The 21,577-nt window shown below is 33.7% G+C and overlaps 1 protein-coding gene across 1 annotated transcript; it reads left to right on the top strand.

Annotated features, from left to right (window-relative positions):
* The first annotated feature begins 79 nt into the window (after positions 1–79).
* On the top strand, positions 80–21,440 carry LOC140043752 (protein MTO1 homolog, mitochondrial-like). Its single transcript, XM_072088231.1, has 17 exons — positions 80–178; positions 3,263–3,470; positions 6,599–6,694; positions 7,231–7,286; positions 10,878–11,049; positions 11,550–11,726; positions 12,028–12,140; positions 12,283–12,395; positions 13,026–13,099; positions 13,544–13,660; positions 14,665–14,795; positions 15,053–15,257; positions 15,543–15,723; positions 16,381–16,499; positions 17,104–17,200; positions 20,229–20,283; positions 21,179–21,440. The coding sequence occupies exons 1-17, from the start codon at positions 161–163 to the stop codon at positions 21,287–21,289; spliced, it is 2,043 nt and encodes a 680-aa protein (XP_071944332.1). The 5' UTR covers positions 80–160; the 3' UTR covers positions 21,290–21,440.
* Positions 21,441–21,577: the final 137 nt, after the last annotated feature.

Consider the following 21,577-nt stretch of genomic DNA (forward strand, 5'->3'; position numbering starts at 1 on the left):
GGCCGATCACGTGGTCATCCTTTTTGGACACGCATGGACGCACTTGGAAGATCACCATCATCACACATGGCATTTTGCATGGCTAGCTAGCCTAGGCCTACACTTACTAATAATAGGCCTAGTAATATACTAGAATAAAAATAACTACTTTTATTGAAAAATGGTGATCACAAATAAGGTAAGCACCTCTTGTACTCTTATTAAAGTCGTAAAGGCTCAATAATAAGCTAGCCTGCCTCTCTGTCTGTTTGATCATACATTCATTCGGTCGTACTGACTGTATACCTTATTAGGCTAGCCTAGTTTAGGCCCTAGTAGGCCTAGCTAGTAGGCTAGCTGGCATCCGGCTAGCTAGGGCCAGGCCTACACACGAACAACGTACGTGTAGACAAGACAGTGTGGTAGTGGAACGATTTTATAAATAATTATAATATTGTTGAATATGCATAACATTTTAATGTTGGTAATTTTGGTTGGAATAAAATCAACTTCCGGCATTTTGCATGCTTTTGTTTTGATGATATCGGTCAGCGTGAAATTGGTCGCTATTTTTTATGGGGCATGATATTTACGTTGTTTATATATGTTATGCGCGATTTGAAATTGCGCAAATCGTTCAAATCGCGCATAACATATAGATTTATGTACTTTCTAGATTATTTTCCATGTGGATATATTGGTTAAGTATTTTTTATCAATAATTAAATTGTTTTTTTTTATTTTACAGGTTTAATTAATTTCATTAATATACAAGAGATCTGTCTGTGTCTTTTATACAAAAAAATATGTAGAACAATAATTTATTAAGACACAATAATTTTTACAATATATGTTACAATAATCAGTTTTATACTATATCACCGATTGTCACCTAAAGCCTGTTTTCCTGTCGACGTTAGTCGACGCTATCATCGTTAATCGTTAAAAGTTCAACGACGATCGTTTGAAAACGATCAAGTTGAAATGTTAACGATAGCGCGAAACATTTGATTTCTAGCGTTGAACGTTAGAGTTGAAACTCCGGTCTTCTTTCTCGACGTCGTCGTAACGCGCAAAAATGAATAGAGGACTCCCCTGCCTCTAGCAGTAGGCTCACAGTGTAGGACACATGGGCCTAGGCATACTAATATCTCTATACTGATGGTTCTTCGTTTTCAGTAGGCCTATCCTAGTCCAAATAGCATTTTGGACTAGGCTGAAGACTTTGACCTACCTAATATCCCTGCGCCTACTTTCCGGAACATCATTTTATAGTAACTTTGGTAAGGCTAGGCCTAGCTTTGACCGCGCCGCGATGCAACAAAAATAAAATGTAATCAGCAGAATTTGCCATCAATTATGTGACGTCATGTGCTGTATCGCCATGATGATTGGTCAGTTCTTACGTTTTAGCGTTGCGATATCGCTAGAGTTGAACTGGATTCAACTCTAGCGATTGTCAACGATCGCGACTTGCAGCGTCGATTACCGTCGATTATTACACCTTTTCCTGTAAATCGTCGACATTTTGTATCGTCATCTTTAGTTAAAAAAGTCCCTTTTCCTGTAAATCGTTAACATTTCTATGTTTACGTTGAAGATCGCCGATTTTTGTTAACTATAGCGTACAGGCTTAACTTTTATTTCTACTGTAGTGATGTCCATTATGAAGGATATTATTAGGTGATAATTAATGTTAATGCAAATCATGCATATATTCTTGTGTTTAATATTTTACATGATTTGACACACTAAAAAGTGCTTGTTTTTTTAAAAAGGGGAATCCCCGTCAGCAAAATAACATACAATAATTTATTTGACATGAGATGTAAAATAAATAATATTTTTATTTATTTTACATCTCATGTCAAATAATTTAGACGTGACCGATTCAATCGCGACCGATCTCAAACAAGTAGTACTACTTATGTATAAAATAAAAAATGTTTTATAATATAGGCCTCAGTTTTAGGTAGGGCCTAACAAATTTCCGAAAATTATCATGTTGGCTGCTTGCCGAATACATGAAATAATGAGAGTTTTCGAAATAATAATTGCATAAATTAAAATTCCGTTTTTTAGTCATTTATTTAATAACACAACATAACAAATTGGTAAAATGAATCAAATATGTTTGTATTATTATGTTGAGTATCTTGATGCCGGTTGCTATGCTGTTGCTATGCTGCTGCTATTGTACAAATTAGGGAGGTTTCGCAACCTTACGAATACGAAAACGGATACGTCATACATTTGTGAAACTTTTGAGCTGATCCCCAATTCATATTCGTAAAGCGTATTCGTGTTGACGAATATCACCAGTCATATTCGTAACTACAAAACGAGTATAGTTTTTGATCTATTTTGCACATTTTGCATTTGAATCAGGAATGATTCATGATTATAATATAATTATAGATTTATTGAAAGTAATTTACTAAAGTAATTTATTAAAATGCCAAGTCAATTTTGATAAATAGCAGTTTTTAAAGTCCTCACTCGCTTTGATGTTACGCTAGGCCTAGGCAGCCAAGCACCAAGCAACACGTACCTGCGCTTCGCTCAAATTTACCGCAGTCATATTTTGGACGCGCCTCAATATTTCGTTGCCATGCGAAACAGATTTTTTTATGGCTTACGAAAACGAATACGTGTGCGTGACGTTTTCGTTATCGTATTCGTAAGATTGCGAAACCTCTCTATTAACTTTTCAACTTTCAGCTTTTACTATTCTAATTTTAGGAAACAGTTCCAAGATTTTTCAAATGCAGGTGAATCCCCCCCCCCCCCCCTCCTGTATCCGCCCCTGAACGTGGTGTAGCCCAGACCTTATTTAAAGTGCTTATTCACCCTGCAAACCTTAAGCTCTGTCTATACTATTAAACTAGTTTACCAAAAAAGTGTAATGTACCTAAATATATGGTAGTTATATGTCCAAATATGGTAGTGATATGACATCATCATGGCATGACATCCCCGCCAACTCGAGTCACCCTTGTAAAAATAAATAAAAAGCATGAAGTATTATAAAAAAAAAATGAAATGCAAAAAAAACCAGATACATAAATAAAATAATAAGAAATAAATTAAACCAATTTCAGCTGTGAATACTGCCACCACACCAACTTAGTTCCGTAATAATCAACATGATGACTGTGAGAACTCATAAAGATATAATGTGCATATCACATGTTTTTGTCCGATAAAGTTTGATAGTGTAGACAGAGCTTTACAGGAAAATTCATATTATTACCTACAGTATTTGTCTATCAAAACTTTTCAGACTCAAATATTGATGCGTGTCCATCGTATTTCTTCACTAAATTCAAGTATCTTCAAGTTATCATCGCTGTTAAGGTCTTTCTGCAACCAACCACAGAAGTATGATGTGATTATTGTTGGTGGAGGCCATGCAGGAACCGAAGCAGCGTGCGCTGCTGCCCGCATGGGGGCTAACACGCTGCTACTTACACATAAAATACAAACTATTGGTTAGTATATCAGTCGCAGCAAATTTTCATACAAATTTCTAATTGGAACTTACTTCTAGAGCTACAGTACTTTATCATAGATTTATTTAAAATATGCAGTTTTATTATTAATGTTTTATTTATTTTTATTTTGTTTATTTAGTAAACTTTTATTATTAATATAAAATGGTGTTCTTTCTGTATAGGGTCATTCCATCTCAGTTCACCCAAAAAAAATGGAATTTTAAACCCTACCTCTTCCAATTTTGATGAAATTTGGTATATGGGTGATTCATAGCAATTAAAACCAAATTTTCAAATTTTAACCTTATCGGACCAACGGTTTTCGAGATATCGCAATTTCAATTTTCGGTTTTTACGCAAAAAAGCGCGCGGCCGCCACGTTTCAAAGAGCTGTATCTCGGGAACTATAGGTTCGATTTTAAAAACAAAGGTATTTTTGTAAAGGGGAGACCATAAGGAACCTAAATATACTAATTGTGTGTGTTTTATGTTAATTTTAAGTTGAATAAAACTTTGACATATATTTTGACCTTGAAATTGACCCCGTGGAACACGCCCAATTTGTTGGTGACTATCACGAAAAATGTAGCCCTACGTGTCAACTACAACATATAAAAAAATTGGAGGGGTTTTTTTCTTTGTTTCCATGAAATTACAATTTGAAGTTGACATACCTCTTCCTTTTAGTGTATTTTTGGTGTTGTTATACTTATACACAGTGTGAACACTAACTGTTAAGGTGTCTTATTGTTACGCTTTCTCATCAGGCCCACTTAAACAGTAGATATATTTTGATATGAGAAATACTGGGTAACTCACATACTTTTAAAATCAATTTTGACACATAGTTTAGTGTCCTTACTATGTTATTATGCACATTAACATATGCATAATAAGTGATTGCAGAGAACATACAACAGTTACTGTATATGCCTTTTTAAAGGTTGTCATCCCCTATAGAAAAACAAAACTACCAACCATGAAAAAAGTTCATTATTTCACAGATGGATGTGGCGGCCAATACAAAAACAAATATAACTTTATTAACCTTTGCCACCACCAGGAAGATTTTGGTTTAGACGCCGAGTGGAATTTTTTTGCTACATCACATGGCAAGAGTGCGTGTGATGGCATAGGTGGAACCGTTAAGAGGCTTGTCACTATGAGAAGCTTACAGCGTTTGACTGAATGTCATATTATCACATCTCTCAGTATGTTCGACTACTGTGTAATTTTTTATTTTTATTTTATGTCTTTAGGCAATGTGGCCAAGGATTACCAATAGTGAATTAATCACTGTCCTATCAGATAGGTGGTAATCCCCCTGATACAGGGGCTATTGTGTGAACCAGTTCACCGGGGTAACCCCCTACTCTTTTTCAAATAATGAACTGGGTTCTTTAAAGTACACACATGTTATAACTGTGTACACTGGACCTACGGTTTATAGTCCTTATCCGAGAAGACTTGTTCCACCACCAGAACTAGGAGCGAGTCGGCCTCGAACCCTTGCCGATGTTGTTGTTGGCTCTTTTAGGTACGGTAAACGGCGCCCCTGCCTTAACCGCTCGGCCATATGACTCGCTCATATGGACATTCCAGGCATCAACTTTTTTCATGAGGGAATAGATGAGGTATCTACTGTGGAAAAAGAAATAAAGCTGAGATTCAACCTCGCCCAGACCATCAAGGGTACATTACAATATCATCGCTTTGTTCCCGTTTCTCTGGCACAGATGCAGGTCTACAAACTTAGTACCCAGATAAACCCTCCGGATGTGGTAGTGATTCAAGAATCTTTCAGTGATGAAAATGAAATTGTTGCTGATACACAACCCACCATTATTAGACTTCAGAATTTTGTGTGCTGTAGTTATGATGGTGTCCCATGGATTGGTTTGGTGGTGGATGTCTCACTCTCAGAAGAGTTTGGGGATTTTCAAATTAAATTTATGCATCCTCATGGGTCAGCGAAAACCTTTTATTGGCCCTCCAAAGAAGACTGTTGTTGGATTCCTGAATCAAATGTACATTGTATTATAGCCTCTCCGTTTATAAAATCCTCTTCGACTAGGAATTACAGTATTTCCCAAAATGAGTAAAGGCCAGACATAGACAATTGTAACATTATAATAATATTTAGTTTGTAATAAAATTAATTTTGGAATACATCAAATTGACATTGAAGTAATGCATGGACAGACACCAAAAATACACTAAAAGGAAGAGGTATGTCAACTTCAAATTGTAATTTCATGGAAACAAAGAAAAAAACCCCTCCAATTTTTTTATATGTTGTAGTTGACACGTAGGGCTACATTTTTCATGATAGTCACCAACAAAACGGGCGTGTTCCACGGGGTCAATTTCAAGGTCAAAATATATGTCAAAGTTTTATTCAACTTAAAATTAACATAAAACACACACAATTAGTATATTTAGATTCCTTATGGTCTCCCCTTTACAAAAATACCTTTGCTTTTAAAATCGAACCTATAGTTCCCGAGATACAGCTCTTTGAAACGTGGCGGACGCGCCCTTTTTTGCGTAAAAACCGAAAATTGAAATTGCGATATCTTGAAAACCGTTGGTCCGATAAAGTTAAAATTTGAAATTTTGGCTTTAATTGCTATGAATCACCCATATACCAAATTTCATCAAAATTGGAAGAGGTAGGGTTTAACTCATTGGGTGATCTGAGATGGAATGACCCTATAGGCATGCTGCAAGAATTTACGACCTATTTATACTATGGATGATAAAGAACGATAATAAATAGATAAAATACATTTTTTTTATAGAAAACAAAAATTAAAAAATGTTCATCAGAAAATAAAAATAATATTTTTTAAAATAAAATCCAAATGACGTCATGATCATGAAGAACAATAAAATCATGTCGCCACAATATCATTGCTCTTTCTAATCATCTGATTGAACTATATTTCTACCAAAGACAACATAAATGGTTGTTATGTAGTTCTAGGATGAAAACCTTTTCCTTGTTAATGTTAAAAATAATCGAAAGGATACACTTGACAAAACTTAACTGCAGCATTGCATGCTATCACACATAGCGATGGCGAAATAGACTTAAGATAAGTACTTTTTATTATTGATTATAGGTGAAATGTCATGTAACCCTTCTTTTGGTGGAATTGGTAAAGGTCATTTAGTTAGAGAGGTCGATGCGCTTGATGGATTGTGTGGACGAATAAGTGGTAATTGAACTTTTTGTTAAAAATTTAACATAAAATTACAGTTTCTATATAGGGATCATGTCAAAATAAATTTACTGCAGTACTTTCAACATGTTTTTACTGCAGTAACATTTATTGAGACAGTCACTACAATATTGCCCCCAAAAATCAGGTTAAATAGTAAACAAACTGTTGTTACTGCAGTAACTTCAGTAAACTAAGGTTGACATGGTTCAAATTCATTCTTATTCAAATTAGATTATTTTTTTAGTCTATACCTTTGTAATTTTTGGACATTAACCTAAATCTTGTTTAACATGTTAAAATTTAATGTATTCTCTATCAGTTTATTGCAGTCTACATTATACAGTGCTTACCTTTTAATTTAATACTACCTGTGATTTGATTTTTTAGTCTGTTTTTTTAACCAAATTGTGATTGGTTGCTTTCACCCCTACCAACTGAATCAGGATTATCATAACCAATCACCAGTATACTTTCAAAGCAGATAACTACAAATTGTATATTTTGTATACAAATGTCATTGTATTTTCTAGATAAATCTGGAATACAGTTCAAGGTGCTTAATAGAAGTAAGGGTCCAGCAGTGTGGGTAAGTTTGTTGTGGATCCAGTATAGATATATTAGGGGAGCGGAGTATAAAGGGTTTGTGGTAGGATGTAATTCCTATAGGAGGATTCGTGATTGAATAGATTGTGTGTAACTGTAAAGTTGATTAACAATTATATATGGGGTTTGTGGAGGAGAATTAATCGCAACCCTGGCTTATATTTTTAAATATAAGCCAGGGTTGCGATTAATTCTCCTATATTGATTATGTAGATTATGATTATGCTGATTATTGATTATTGATTGAAATGAGCATTAAAACGGTCATTTCAATTGCAATTTGTAACAATTTGCATTTTGTATGGTGTTTAAAAGCTCTGTCTACACTATCAAACTAGTTTGAAAAACAAAAATGTGATGTGCCCAAATATGGTAGTAATATACTGTACCTAAATATGGTATAGTGATATGACATCATTATGTCCATATATGGGCACATCACATTTTTTTCACACATAAAATTTGATAGTGTAGACAGTCGAGACGCAGAGTTGCGTGACCTCGAAATTATCACAATCTCGAAATTTGAATCGCCGCCATTGCTACCGGCGATCGAGAGAAAAAAGTTCTGAATTTCCGTGTAAAATTATGAGATTTTATTAACGATTTACAGGGTATTTTGTATTTATAAATAATATTTAAGGGATTTTACCTGTATAGAATTCAAAAATTCGATCATATTTAGCCTAGCCAAGTGAAAGTTTGTGGCGACCTTAGCGTAGGCTAGCGGCGACTGGCGTAGTGATGAGTAACTTTAGTCGAAAAAAATTTAATAACTCACTGAAAATCGTATGAACAGTCACGGATTTTAGGTATATGACGTAAATATATATTCCAAACATTTCTACCAAAGGAAATCGTTAAACTCTCTTGAAGAAAAAAACGGCTGGATTCGTTTGAGTGAAGCGAATGAATTCTGAAATAGCAGCCATTTTCCGACGAGAGAAATGACGTAATGGCAATAGCCTTACAGCACCAGACGGCTTAAAATGACGTCATGGCATTAGTCGTAGGGGAACCAGACTGCTTTTAATAAAAACTTTCAAGGTCCGACTGCATTACAGTTGTGATTTAATTTTAAATTCCATTTATTATTGTTATTAATTAATAAATATTAATTTACAATGCACAATCCATCACTGCAATCACCACACCACAAATTCTTCAAAAACTACATAATAAAAATAAACCACAAAGAAGAATTTTTTTAATTTATAGTACTTTATTTTATTTCAACTCATAACTGTTGTAAAATAAAAATTATCATTAACAAACTATCCTAAAATATACAAAAATGATTCTGGTAGAGTTATAAAACATTAAAAGTGTAAGTGTAATTTTAACTGAATGAATCTCTTTGGTATTTTTTGAAGAACTGAGAAACATGTAACCTAATACAATTATGCAGCACGAATTTAAACATAAATACGATAACATTTAAAAAGACTAGATAGAAGTTAAATGCTGATAAAATAAATAAATATATATACTGTAATTATTATGCACTATACAATATTTACACTACCATGATGAAAGCTATACGGCAATATAACTGGAACAAATACTGGTTTATAAACTTATTTAAATTAGTTTGGATTACCGTAAGTAATTTCCAATAAAATGGAAATTGAATATAAAAACAAAACCGAAACCAGCCACCTGCTGAAATTTCTTAAATTTTTGTTTTTAAATAGCACCTATATTATTATTATTGAAATTAATCCTAGACAATGCAGAATGTAACGAGATGTTTTTATTTTTTTAATCGAAATTATTGGCATAAATACTTTCAAAATTATACTGCATATAAAAATACTATTTTTATACTATTCTAAGGCAAACAAATCTAATTATTATAATATTATTAAATAAAATCAAATATATCATATAGTTCTATAAGTATAACTTATTTACATAGCACACATATTAAACTTGATATAAATTGGCGTAGTAAATGCACATGAAAGTTGGTTCACAATCAACAGTAAGCAGACATTCTGGCTTGATACGGTATGCTGACTAATTGAGGTGATCAAACGCTGGCATCCAAACACCTGCAAAATAAAATAAAAAGAAAATATTACAGTATCATTGTATACTTCCTTTTATAGGTTTATTTTAGTACATCTGGTGAGCTTGGTACCATCGATTTCTGGCCGAGTGTTGAACACTCTAGCTGGCCTAGCATCAGCATAATAGCCTGGGCGGGAGCCGGCTGACTGGCTCTTCTCTGACTAGCTGCTAGGCCTAGATAGTATGCTCTACAGCTGGGACTAGGCCTAGGTGCATATAATAAAAAAAATTACAAATTTAGTTCCAATAGCATAGGGTAATTACTAATAGTTCAATCCGTACGAAATAACTATATAGGAAACTTCAAAACAGATCGGCCTAGCTAGCCCTAGTTACAGTAGGCCGGCCCTATTTCTATATACAGACCGAAATCTCAATGTATTTTATTCCGTTTATAATTACAAATTTCCACAAAATATAACTTCAAATAACATTATAATTGCGTGATAATCAATAAATAGTCGATCAAAACCTAATATGTCAAACCAAAGCCCCGTGATTGGTAAAGATTGATCTGCTAAAGCACAGGCGCTATCTACGATACAGCTAAGGAATACATACAAAGATGGCGGCGGCCCGAAAAAAGTGACTGCTCAACTTGCACTAAATTTTAATAGTTCTCATGAATGAACAGAGCCAAATCTTTCTCAGAATACGTATTATATGTGTATTGAACACATACTAGAATGTTATTAATTTTGGCTTGTGAAGAAAAAATCGGCTGGTTTGTTTCAAACCAAAACAAACCAGAATCAAAACTTACCTCACGTGAGACCTCGACAGCTACGATTTCGAAAAATGGACGCCGATTTAAATGTCCGTCTTTTTATACGAAAAAATGTCGGCGGGAAGATTCTTTCTATATTTGGTAAGCCTTTACCATATTTGGCAAGTGAATTAGGTTCCTGATTGGTGAAATATTACTGGATTTCTGAAGGCTCTTCCATGCAAAAATTCATCGCGGTTCGTCGCTAAGTGTAAACAATTTCTACTTCCTGGTATAAAAATGGCGCATGCGCAGGGGAAAATTAGCGATTTAACGGTCATTTGAGCACTCTGCGTCTCGACTGTAGACAGAGCTTTAGACAGTGGAAAATATAAGATAACAATTTACAGTTCTATAGTTCTATATTAATTCTATCACAATTTGTATGGCTGGATTTGAATTGTATGTCAACATAAAATTAAATTATATACAATTACTACAATTTTGTTTTGTCTAACATCTTAGAGGGGGAAGTCGAGACCTGTCTGTGCCATTTTGGTTGTAGCCTTGGAAAAGGCTCTTTTTACTTTCATTAATTTGTTCTTACATACATTGCACAGTGTACTGTACATGAAATTGGTAGCCTTTTATAAAAGAGTAGGGAATCATCTTCCAGTGTGTTGATCTGGGTAGGCACTGCACAGTGACTTCTGTGGGTCAGTGTTCATGTCAAATTCTGTATGGCAAATTAAATGTAAACAAGTAGGTAGATTAGAATTTCTTTTTTTCTTGTAGGGGTTAAGGGCACAGATTGATAGGGACTTGTACAGAAAGTACATGCAAGAAGAAGTGTTGAACACACCAAACTTAACAGTGATTGCGAGTCCGGTGGAAGATTTACAAATCAGGCAAGCAAGTAAACCAGATCATCATTGGATGAATCAAGAATGTACAGGAGTTATTTTAGGTAACTACCAATGCAGTATCTTAAATAATACTCCAATAACTAGGGGTTCTAATAATAAGGGGAGGGAGGAGGATCATTATCATCCAATTGGAATGTACAATAGTTATTTTTGGTACTACCAATATACCCATGCAATTGTATTTAAATATTTTAGGGTGGTCGTGGCACAATTCCCTCATTGTTAGGTTCAATGGTTACTTTCACTGACAACTGCCTGCCCAGTAGTCTCAGTAAAACTAATCAACGTACGCGATAACCAGTGATGGTGTTTATATGTTACAGATACAGATACATTCTGGCTAAAAGTCCATTACGAACGTGTAACTCGGGTAAACACATGACCTTCAGTTTTAATGTCATGATTTTAAATTTTGGTAAAAGCATAGTAAAACGAATTTGCACAATGGTCAAATATATCGATTACCTTAAATTTAACATTTTTTAAGTCCAGTGCAAACAAGTCTTAAATCACAAATAAGAATCTTCATTGTTATTTCTAGCTGATGGTAAACAGATTGATGGTAAATCTGTAGTGATTACTGCAGGCACTTTCCTTTGTGGTGAGATTCATCTAGGCCTAGAAGCCAGGCCTGCTGGTAGGCTAGGAGACGAACCATCAGTGGGATTGGCAAAGACCCTGGAAGATGCTGGCTTTACTGTAGGAAGATTAAAAACTGGTAGGTGAGCTGTGATTCTTATATTTATAGTTGCAGCTATTTCATTCTGTACAGGCATCAGGTGGTTATTTCAGCATAAGAGAGTTTTTAATTTGTTTGCAAATTGTACGTTTCGTTACTTTCTCACATAATTTTGCAGATACATGAATCTGGACTGGTACCCTTGAATTTAAAAATATACATTTTCACGAATCAAAATTAACCACTATAAAAAAATATTAAAATAATTAAAATTGTTTTTATATTAATTCAGAGTTAACCTTTGGAATTGATTGATATAATCCTTCTTTTATTTCGTCAGGTACACCTCCGCGGGTTGATGGCAAGTCAATCAACTACTCCAAGTTAGTGCAGCAAACAGGAGATCCTGACCCTATCCCGTTTTCTTTCATGAACGAAAGAGTGTCAATTCAGGTACAACTAATACTTTCTTTTGTTGTACATTACAACTTGTTGTTTAATTTCAAATCAACTAGATGCAATGCAATAATTTGACCAATCAAAAGCAAAGAATGGTTCCATCTATACAGTATTAACTATTGCGTTATACTTTCAGCCAGAAGATCAGGTGATTTGTCACCTGACTCAAACAAATCATGTGATTGATGACATCATCTTATCCAACATGCATCTTAATCGACATGTGGCAGAGGAAACTAATGGACCTAGGTAGGGACAATTTTATATATCTGAATGAGAGCTGAACAAGACGCTTAGACGAGAACATATATATCGGTATATTTATTCAAAATTCACATACAAATTACATACATGGCAGCACATGGCTGAATTGCATATGTATTACATTATTGAACATGTTCAATAGGCAGATTTGTATTGGTCTTGGTACTGTAACTGTTAAAAAATATTATGTCTTTAGGCACCTGTGGCCAAAGTTTACCAATAGTAATTTAATCACTCATATACTGTAGGTGGTAATCCCCCTGACACAAGCTATTTTGTGTAACCAATTCACCGAGGAAATCTCCTACTCGTCTCGAATGATGAACTGGGTTCTTTAAAAGTGGACACGTACAAAGTGTGTATACTGGACCTATGGTTTATAGTCCTTAATATCCAAGAAGACTTGTTCCACCACCAGAAGGAGCAAGTCGGCCTCAAACACATGCCGATATTATTGCCTTTTAGGTATGCCCCTGCCTTAAACGCTCAGCCATTTGACTAGATCAAAACAAAATTTTGAAATGAAATCGTCTACAAATACAGAATTCGCACATTGTACTTTAAATAAACCACTTTTCACATATTGAATCTTTTTAATATATTTGTTCATTTCAGGTATTGTCCTTCTCTTGAGTCTAAAATTTTAAAATTTCCGAAGAGACCACATCAAGTATGGTTGGAACCAGAAGGTCTGTTTTCATTATTTTAGTAATTATTTAACTAAAAAATCAAATGTTGCTTTTCTACTCACTTTTTTACTTTTGAGATTTACAAAATAAAAACCGTTCAGATTTGTTTTGGTTATTCTTAGATTTTTTCTTTATTTTTTCTTTAATGTTTGTATACATGCTTGATTAAAATTTATCATAATTTTGGAATTTGCTTTGAATGTCATGTGTTCCTAAACAGATTATTATTAATTTTTTTTTTGGACATGTACAGTACGTTCTTGTGATCTTGGATATGTTGCTATATGTATATAATTTGTTTTGTTTTTTATTAATAACAACAATATATAGCACCTAACAATGTTTCTAAGCGCTTACAGTACACACAAATATGATGCTTTTATGGATACAGATACAAATTGTATGAATAAATTGTTTAGGTATATTTCTGTTTCTTTGATTCAGGATTAAATACAGACATAGTGTATATGCAAGGCTTTTCAATCACGCTACCACCAGACCTTCAAGAGCACTGTATCCACCAAGTTGCAGGGTTAGAGCAGGCTACAATGCTTAAACCAGGTACTGTAAACTGAATTAGTAGGCCTACTATTATTAAATTGAGCTGTTTTATTGATATTACTAATATTTTTAATCTACATTGCTTATATTATTCATCATTGCATTATGAGTATTGTTTCAATTTATATTCAGTCTACGAATATCTACCATGTCCTCTCCATGTAGTAACAAAAAATGTAAGTTGTCACACAAATCTTCACAAGAAAGAAAAATTCTTTTCCAGAAATTGTATGTGAACAATACTTTTCATACATGACAAAATATAACAAATTACAATTCAGTTACTTTTATAGTTTTAGAAAAGTAGCATAATATTTTCGTTATGTCTAAAGATACGATACCATATCTATACTTCTAAAAACTAAGGTACTGTAATTATAGAGTATGTCTATGTAAGAATAATAGGTTACGGCAATGGTTTTCTGCAAGCCAGCTTTGTGGCTTAGTGGGCTTGTGATGAGGCTATGGCTTAGGGGTTGCAGGATCGATTCTCTACTTGACGTTTATTTATTTAGTTTCAGAGAGATTATTTAGAGGATTAAGTTTTTATTAATTAAGAAAAAGTTTTATATTTAGGTACAAAATTTTATATTTAGGTACAAGTTTTTAGGAATCCAATTTTAACGTAGCTTTAGCAAACAGAATCGGCCTCCATAATTACCGTACCTTTAGTTTTTAGAAGTATGGATACGGTACCGTATCTTTAGCCACGACATAATATTTTACACTTAAACAAATTCCAGTCATTTGACAGGACGATTGTGGGTCCACAGTATAGGCCCATATAGTATTTAATTTTATATAAAATGCAGTTTGTGACCTTAAATTAGATCGAAAAAAGGAGGAATCTCAAAATGAAGATGTTTGCATGCTGAAAATTCAATGTAGAATATATTGTGGATTGTATTTTATTTATTTATTATCACAGATCATGAAGGACTTTCGCCTCACTTTGATGGTCTGTTTAAATCTAAGAGTAACAACCTTTTTTGATTTTCTTTTAGGTTACGGTGTAGAATATGACTATATGGATCCTAGACAGATTAAACCAACACTTGAAACAAAAAGGATTCAGAATCTGTTTTTTGCTGGTCAGATCAATGGTACTACAGGGTATGAAGAAGCAGCCGCTCAGGTATGAGGAAGATCAAAAGTGTTTAATGCATTAAGATAAATACTTAATGAAACATGTTGTCTTCCTGATAAAATTATTTAAAAAATAAATTTAAAAGATAAAATGAAGAAAGAACGGCAATTTACATAGACTAATGGTAACGACAAGCGGATAGAATCTGTGTTTAATTTGAGCAGGTTTCAGCTCAACTGCTCATCCACTTCGAGTTTTGTGTCATAAGATTCATTGAAACAGCTGTCATTTTTTGTTCCTATCAGGGCATCATAGCAGGAATCAATGCTGCACTCAAAGCATCAAACCGTCCTGAATTCACAATTAGTAGAACAGAAGGGTACATTGGGGTACTTATTGATGACCTGACTACACAAGGAACCAATGAACCATATCGAATGTTCACCAGCAGGTCAGAGTTCAGAATGAGTTTAAGACCAGACAATGCTGATTTGAGGTTGACATTAAAAGGTATGTGTTGAAAATTAATATTGTACCAAGATCATAAAGTGGTGAATTAAAAAAAATTTGGAAAAACAGTCATATTATAGCACACAACAGTCATAAGCCTTGAGTTGTATAAAGTTTTAAACAATTTAAAAAAAAACTGTTGTAGAACCATTATTTAGAACTTTTTCTGTGGAATACGTGAATGGCATGTGATACAAAATGAGCCAATCAAATGGCAAGGATACACCTAGGTGTAGTAAGAAAATTTATATAGTTTTAACAAAATGTTGTTTTCTTTTTTAAAAGCACTTCCCACAGGGTGTATTAGTGAAGCACGAAAACAGAAAACTCAGAAGAGCGAAAGAGAACTATATAAAGGTTTGGATTTGTTAAGGTCTGTTTGTATGTCAAGGCGCCAATGGAAGAAGCTGTTAGAGGCCCGAGCAATACAGGTTCCATTCACTGAGCGATCTCCTACAAAAATGAGGTAATCATCTTAGGGATCATTCAACATTATTCTGCAGTTACTGCAGCAATGTTTTGTTAGTGCAATATTGCTAATTTTAGTTTGTTTAATTGTAGTAGTTTAAGAGGCACTCGCTGCAATAAAAAGCTTACTAAATAACAGGTTAAATAGTATACAAATAATAAATATTGCGTACTATTGCACGCCATGTGACCCACAATCGTCCAATCAAATGACAGGAATTTATTTAGGTGTTATATAATACACAACATTTAGTTAATGCAATAACTGCAGTAGAATAATCTTAATGGTCCCTTATGTGTAAACAATTTTATTTTACAGATTTAAAAATTTCTTCCATCTTTTTATTTGGAGTTATCTCTTTCTTGTGTCTAAATTTATTATTGTTTACCAACAATCTTATCTATCTCTGTGGTTGGGTTGGGTTGAGTTGCAGTGGACTCCCCACCTCCCCTGTTTCTGGCAACTCTTCCTTTCCTTTACAACTGCCCTGCTCAACATAGCTAAGTTGCACATCAATGCTATTATTCTTCTTGTAACTTTGTTTTATAAATTGTGTTAGCTATACCATGCATGAACCTAATTTATAGGTCGATGGCTATACCACTATTTAAAGGCAAGAATCATCATAATATAAATTTGTAAATTTGTTTACAGTGCAATAGATGTTTTACAGTATAAAAATGTCACAGTAGAAGATTTAGTTAAGATGCTACCAGATGAACTTTCACAAATACCACATGGAAAACACCTGGTGCAAAGACTTAAGATTTCTGGTAAATGTTAGTTATTATCATTACTATAGTATTGTAGCAGAGTACTTTAGCCTGTTTTTGGGCCTGCTGATTGCATCTTAGCATGCTTGTCTCTTGAGGGATGCAATATTTCCTTCAATTCTCTAATTGCTTTCTTATAAACATTTGCAAAACATTAAACCCAATCCTCTCAATATTTCAAGCTTGGTTCCCACTAGGACACAATAAAAGGATGATTTGACCAATGAAAAGTGATAATCCATTGCTTGGTATTGGTCAAATTACTGGCAGTGCTATATGTCCTGGTTTTGAATAAGTTTGATTTGAATTAACAATCCTCCCATCAACAAACAATAGCTATACCAAACTTGTCGCTATACACCTACCGATCTAATAAACCAGTGGAGCTTAAATGTTTTGTTTTTTTAAACATTTTACTTGCTAAGCTAAATTTTATTTTTTTTTTAACATGCTACAGGCATAATGTTGCCAATGAAATAATAACAATTATTGAGAGCAGTATACAAACAAACTCTTGCATATTAAATGACCTCTATTTCAGATTATTTTTAAAACAATTTCTACTTTATTAAAATCTTTATAATTGTTTTGATTGACCAATTAGGAATCTATGAGAACCTGTTACAACAGCAGCAATTAGAAATTGAAGAAGTTCAAAAAGATGAACAACTTGTTTTACCAGAGGACATTGATTATTCAAGGTAAAAAAACTGTTAAACTATGTAAGATTTGATATCATGTGAAGTTCCACAATCTTCTAAGTGTTTTATACTAAGATACTTTATGTTATGCGCAACATTTTTCAGAAGGCTATTTTTTTTTTTTTTTTGTATTTTGTATTAATATTTGTCCTCAGTGAGGAAATTCGGATTAGGCCCTCCACGGACCAACGGCAGCCAGCAGTGCAGCGCCTACCAGATTAGGCAATGAGAGTTAAAGCATCTTGCCTAAGGATGCAATTAGTATGGTACAGATAACCTCGAACCCATGCCTATCACATGCTAGTCCGATATTACCATTACACCATCACTCTCCAGTATATACAGCACCCACCACGATTTCTAGACGGTCTCCCATCCAGAACGCAACCAGGCCCAACGTTGCTTAACTTCGGTGATCTGACGAGAACCGGTGTTTCAACACAGTATGGTGTACTAGGAATGGTTCCCTCACATTTTGATGGCAAAGTCATAAATAAAATTGGTGTAAACCAGTCTTTTTTTTTAAATGTTTTCCCCAAAACAGATTGGTGTACTCACAAATTCATAGAATTTAAATGTGTAGTAATAATAATGTACACATCATTAGTATGATGCACATACAGCATGTCTGTTATTAATTTTAATTATGAATGCCACCAAATTTTTCCAATTGAAATTTGGTTTTTAAAGACAATTATTTTGTATTACACATAAAACAGTGGCTTATTGTGTGTTTGAAGTTCAACGCATTACATTTTGTCACCAGGATTTTATTATAGCTACCTTTCCAAACTTTCTGCCTACAATTTACAATTTTTACTGGTATCACTAGCAAAATCCTAAAAAAAAAATAGAATGAATGACAAAAATGGTGAATAATATGGGTACATAGACCCTTCTTCATGTTTATGTTTACAAAGCTAATAATTCCTGGCATATTTATAATTTCAAATTGTTTAAACGTCGTGAGGTGGTTTCCCGAATGATCGTAAAATCAAAACGGTACTGGGTATGACCAACTAGCGTTCAATATTGAATATCGAAACGTGGCAGGCTATATGGCGCTTGACCTTTGACAAGATCGCCTAAAATTTATAATTTAAATCTACGATACTTGGTATTGTATATTCAGGAATAGCCGCTCCATAGTCTCTTTGCTTTTCTTCCTTATATCTTATTCTTATTAACTCAAAATTATTTTTACTAACAAACATTACTATTTATATGCCTAGTGTGTAAACATTATCTATATATAAATTTACGTAAGGGCAAAATTCGGTAAATCGCGCCTTACTTCTAGAATTTTTACTCGATGGTATATACAGTTGGTTCGTACTTTCGGTATTGATTTTAACCACCTGATGTAACCCCGTTTACTAATTAAATTAAGTTAGATAATTATTTATTGACGATTAAAACGAATTTAGGTTCAACGATTTTCCCCCAAATAGGGGTGTTTTCCGATCGTGGTATACACTGTCTAATGGATGTCCGTCTTGAAAAATACCCGCAGACAATAATACGAGGATGCTTCGCATTTTCCTATCTCCTCCTACGATAATTGTTTTTAATGGCTGAAAACCGGTTGAACAGCTCTCGAGTACAGCATCATAATATTGAAGACAGGCCGATTTTCTTTAAAAAATACTATTTTGATAGATTTAATATACGTTTATACAAATGTATTGATTTGCGATGAATGGAACATTCCAATCTCTGTTCCACAAGTGTCTATTCCCTCAGGCGTCGTAAAGACAAGTACTGTATACTCATAACAGAAATTCGATCCATTTTTTTTTTCAACCAACCCAACCATTTCAATATGTGCTGCAGAGGTTGGATATCAAATTTTTTTTAACGGATAATGAGCTAGCATTTTCACTCGCCGTATATTATATACACATCTTTATTATTGCAGTTAAACCACCCACATCACCACCCTTCCCTCACTGGCATGAGTAGCGTTGTAAAACCAGTAGAGGATGGGCCTACGGTACATCACATGCCCTAAACGCAGAACAACTTTGGTGGGTAGGGTAGGAACCAACTTAAGTATGAATTGGCTCTAAGAAACAATTGAAAACCATTAGGCCTACTAATTAAGTTGAGTTAGATAATTTAATATTTATTTACGATTATATCGAATTTCTGATTTTCCCCGAATAGAGGGGGTTTTCACAAATTGTTTTATATTATATAAACATATACACGTCGTAGTGATGTATCGTTACATGTACTGTACTATTTCAATCGACTAGGACGGTGATAGTTTCAACAAAGTATTAAATTGCAATGTTTTACTGTGTGTAGTGGTATATTATTTGTAAAACATGAAAACAATTAATATTTCGTTACTAAATGGATAAAGAATATATTTAAAAATTGTTCCTCTTTGTACCCATCCTCTTCCCCATCCCTCAACCCTAATGTTACATACAAAACACAAATTAAGTTTGTTTAAATTTGACTTAAACAATTGGTCTCATTTTGTGACAAGTTTCTCTTTCGGAAGTAATTCCCAGGGTGCTAATTTTAGTTGAGTACATAAATCACAGTGTCTATTTATTCGTTCCTGTAAACGACATGTATTATTGTCCTGCGGTACGTACATTTGAAATCGCCAGTTTTTTAACGCTGAAATTATTATGTATTCGAGAACCATCTGTGGTTACGACCTAGATGGTACGCGAGCGAAGCGAGCGTACCATCTAGTTGACATAATTTCATTAAACATCCACATACAGTACAACTCTTCTTAAAATTTTTTTTCAATCTTTTATCAACTAAAAGTCGTAGTTAGTCATACCTCGGGTCACATTCTATGGTCACCGTACAGGTAGACTACTGCATCAGTACTTCTATGAATGGATGACTAGTCGGTGACAATAACGCTAGTTGGTCATACCCAGTACCGTTTTGATTTTACGATCATTCGGGAAACCACCTCACGACGTGTTAGTGACATTATCGTGGTTATAACCATTTCTATCAGAACAATTTTGTTTCATTATTCTGTGTTTTTTTTCAGAATTTCCATATCTAATGAGTTAAAAGAAAAGCTGTCGCAAGTTCGACCATCAACTGTAAGTATTGAATTTCAGCCAACAAATTTTGTGAAAAATGTACTTGTATTGGAAACAGATGCAACTCATTCATTCATAATAATATTTATTTCTTTTTCTCTTTCAATGTAATTGTAACAAAATACAAATTTCAATATAATAATAATAAAGAGGCAAAACCCAGGATGTAACAACATTTGGAGGTCTTCCTCCAAAAAAACTTGTGACGGTTAGCCAATTAAGAAAAAAAAACCAAATTGTAATCAATTATTACTCATAAACCCTCATATTCAATAATCTCTTATTTTGTCTGGCAAATAAATATTAGCAATATTTTTTGCTGTCCATAAATGTACAGTATGTATTTTGTTTTTGATGTCCTTGGTTAATCTCCAGGTTTCTGCACAAAATGTTACATCACAATATCCTTGTGGTGTATAATACCCATCTCTTTCACATAGCATATGCAATGACGTAATTTCCACCTTGTTTTGAGGTTTTTGGTCGCAGCGTACTGTAGCGCTTTAGATAAAATTTATTGTGGTTAAATATGTATTGTCCCCCTGAAAAAATAATTCTGAACACAATTTTTCAAATAACCGTAACCATAACAAACTAGTAAAATGTTTATGTCTTCCTGATGAAAAAACTATTTTTATAATCTTTTTTCACCTCCAAATTTTATTTATATTTGTAAAGTTGTATGAACTGATGTCATTAAGAAAATATTGAAAGTTTATTTAATTTATACTGTATATGACCAAGTATAAATTTTGTACCCAGGTCCCATGTGACTATATTCGACCATAATATAGAGTAATATTAGTATGTTTTTAAAACATCTATTTATAGAGTTCCAGTTTTTTCACTAGAATATTTTCTTTTCTTTTACTATATAAATTTATTTTATTTATAGATTGGTGCTGCAAGTAGAATTCAAGGAATGACACCTGCAACTTTGCTTCAACTTTTGTATTTTGTACGAAAGCAAAATAAAAAATCTATTTACAGACGAATATCTCTTTGATACCTTATTCAACACAACAAGATTATTTTTTGTTATGAAGATATTAAAAAAGATCAACTTATGTACAGTACTGTACCTTGTACCTTGTAAATTGTAATGAGGATTTAATACTGCATAATGTGTTTACTGTCATAAATCTTCTGAACCTTCATCCTAGTATAGATTTTTTTTGTTTGTTTATCGCAAACGCTATGTCAATAGTTTTACTAATGCCTAATGGGACCCCAGCTCCATATACAGTGCCCGATATTCACGGATAGTCTCCCATCCAAGCTCTAACCAGGCCCA

Source organism: Antedon mediterranea, chromosome 3 (genome assembly GCF_964355755.1).
Source record: "Antedon mediterranea chromosome 3, ecAntMedi1.1, whole genome shotgun sequence".
Taxonomy (NCBI): Eukaryota; Metazoa; Echinodermata; class Crinoidea; order Comatulida; family Antedonidae; genus Antedon; species Antedon mediterranea.

Coding starts and splice junctions, on each gene's coding strand:
- LOC140043752 (XM_072088231.1), top strand. Junction 12,396..13,025: donor GAGGAAACTAATGGACCTAG/GTAGGGACAATT, acceptor TGTTCATTTCAG/GTATTGTCCTTCTCTTGAGT. Junction 15,258..15,542: donor TTTGAGGTTGACATTAAAAG/GTATGTGTTGAA, acceptor CTTTTTTAAAAG/CACTTCCCACAGGGTGTATT.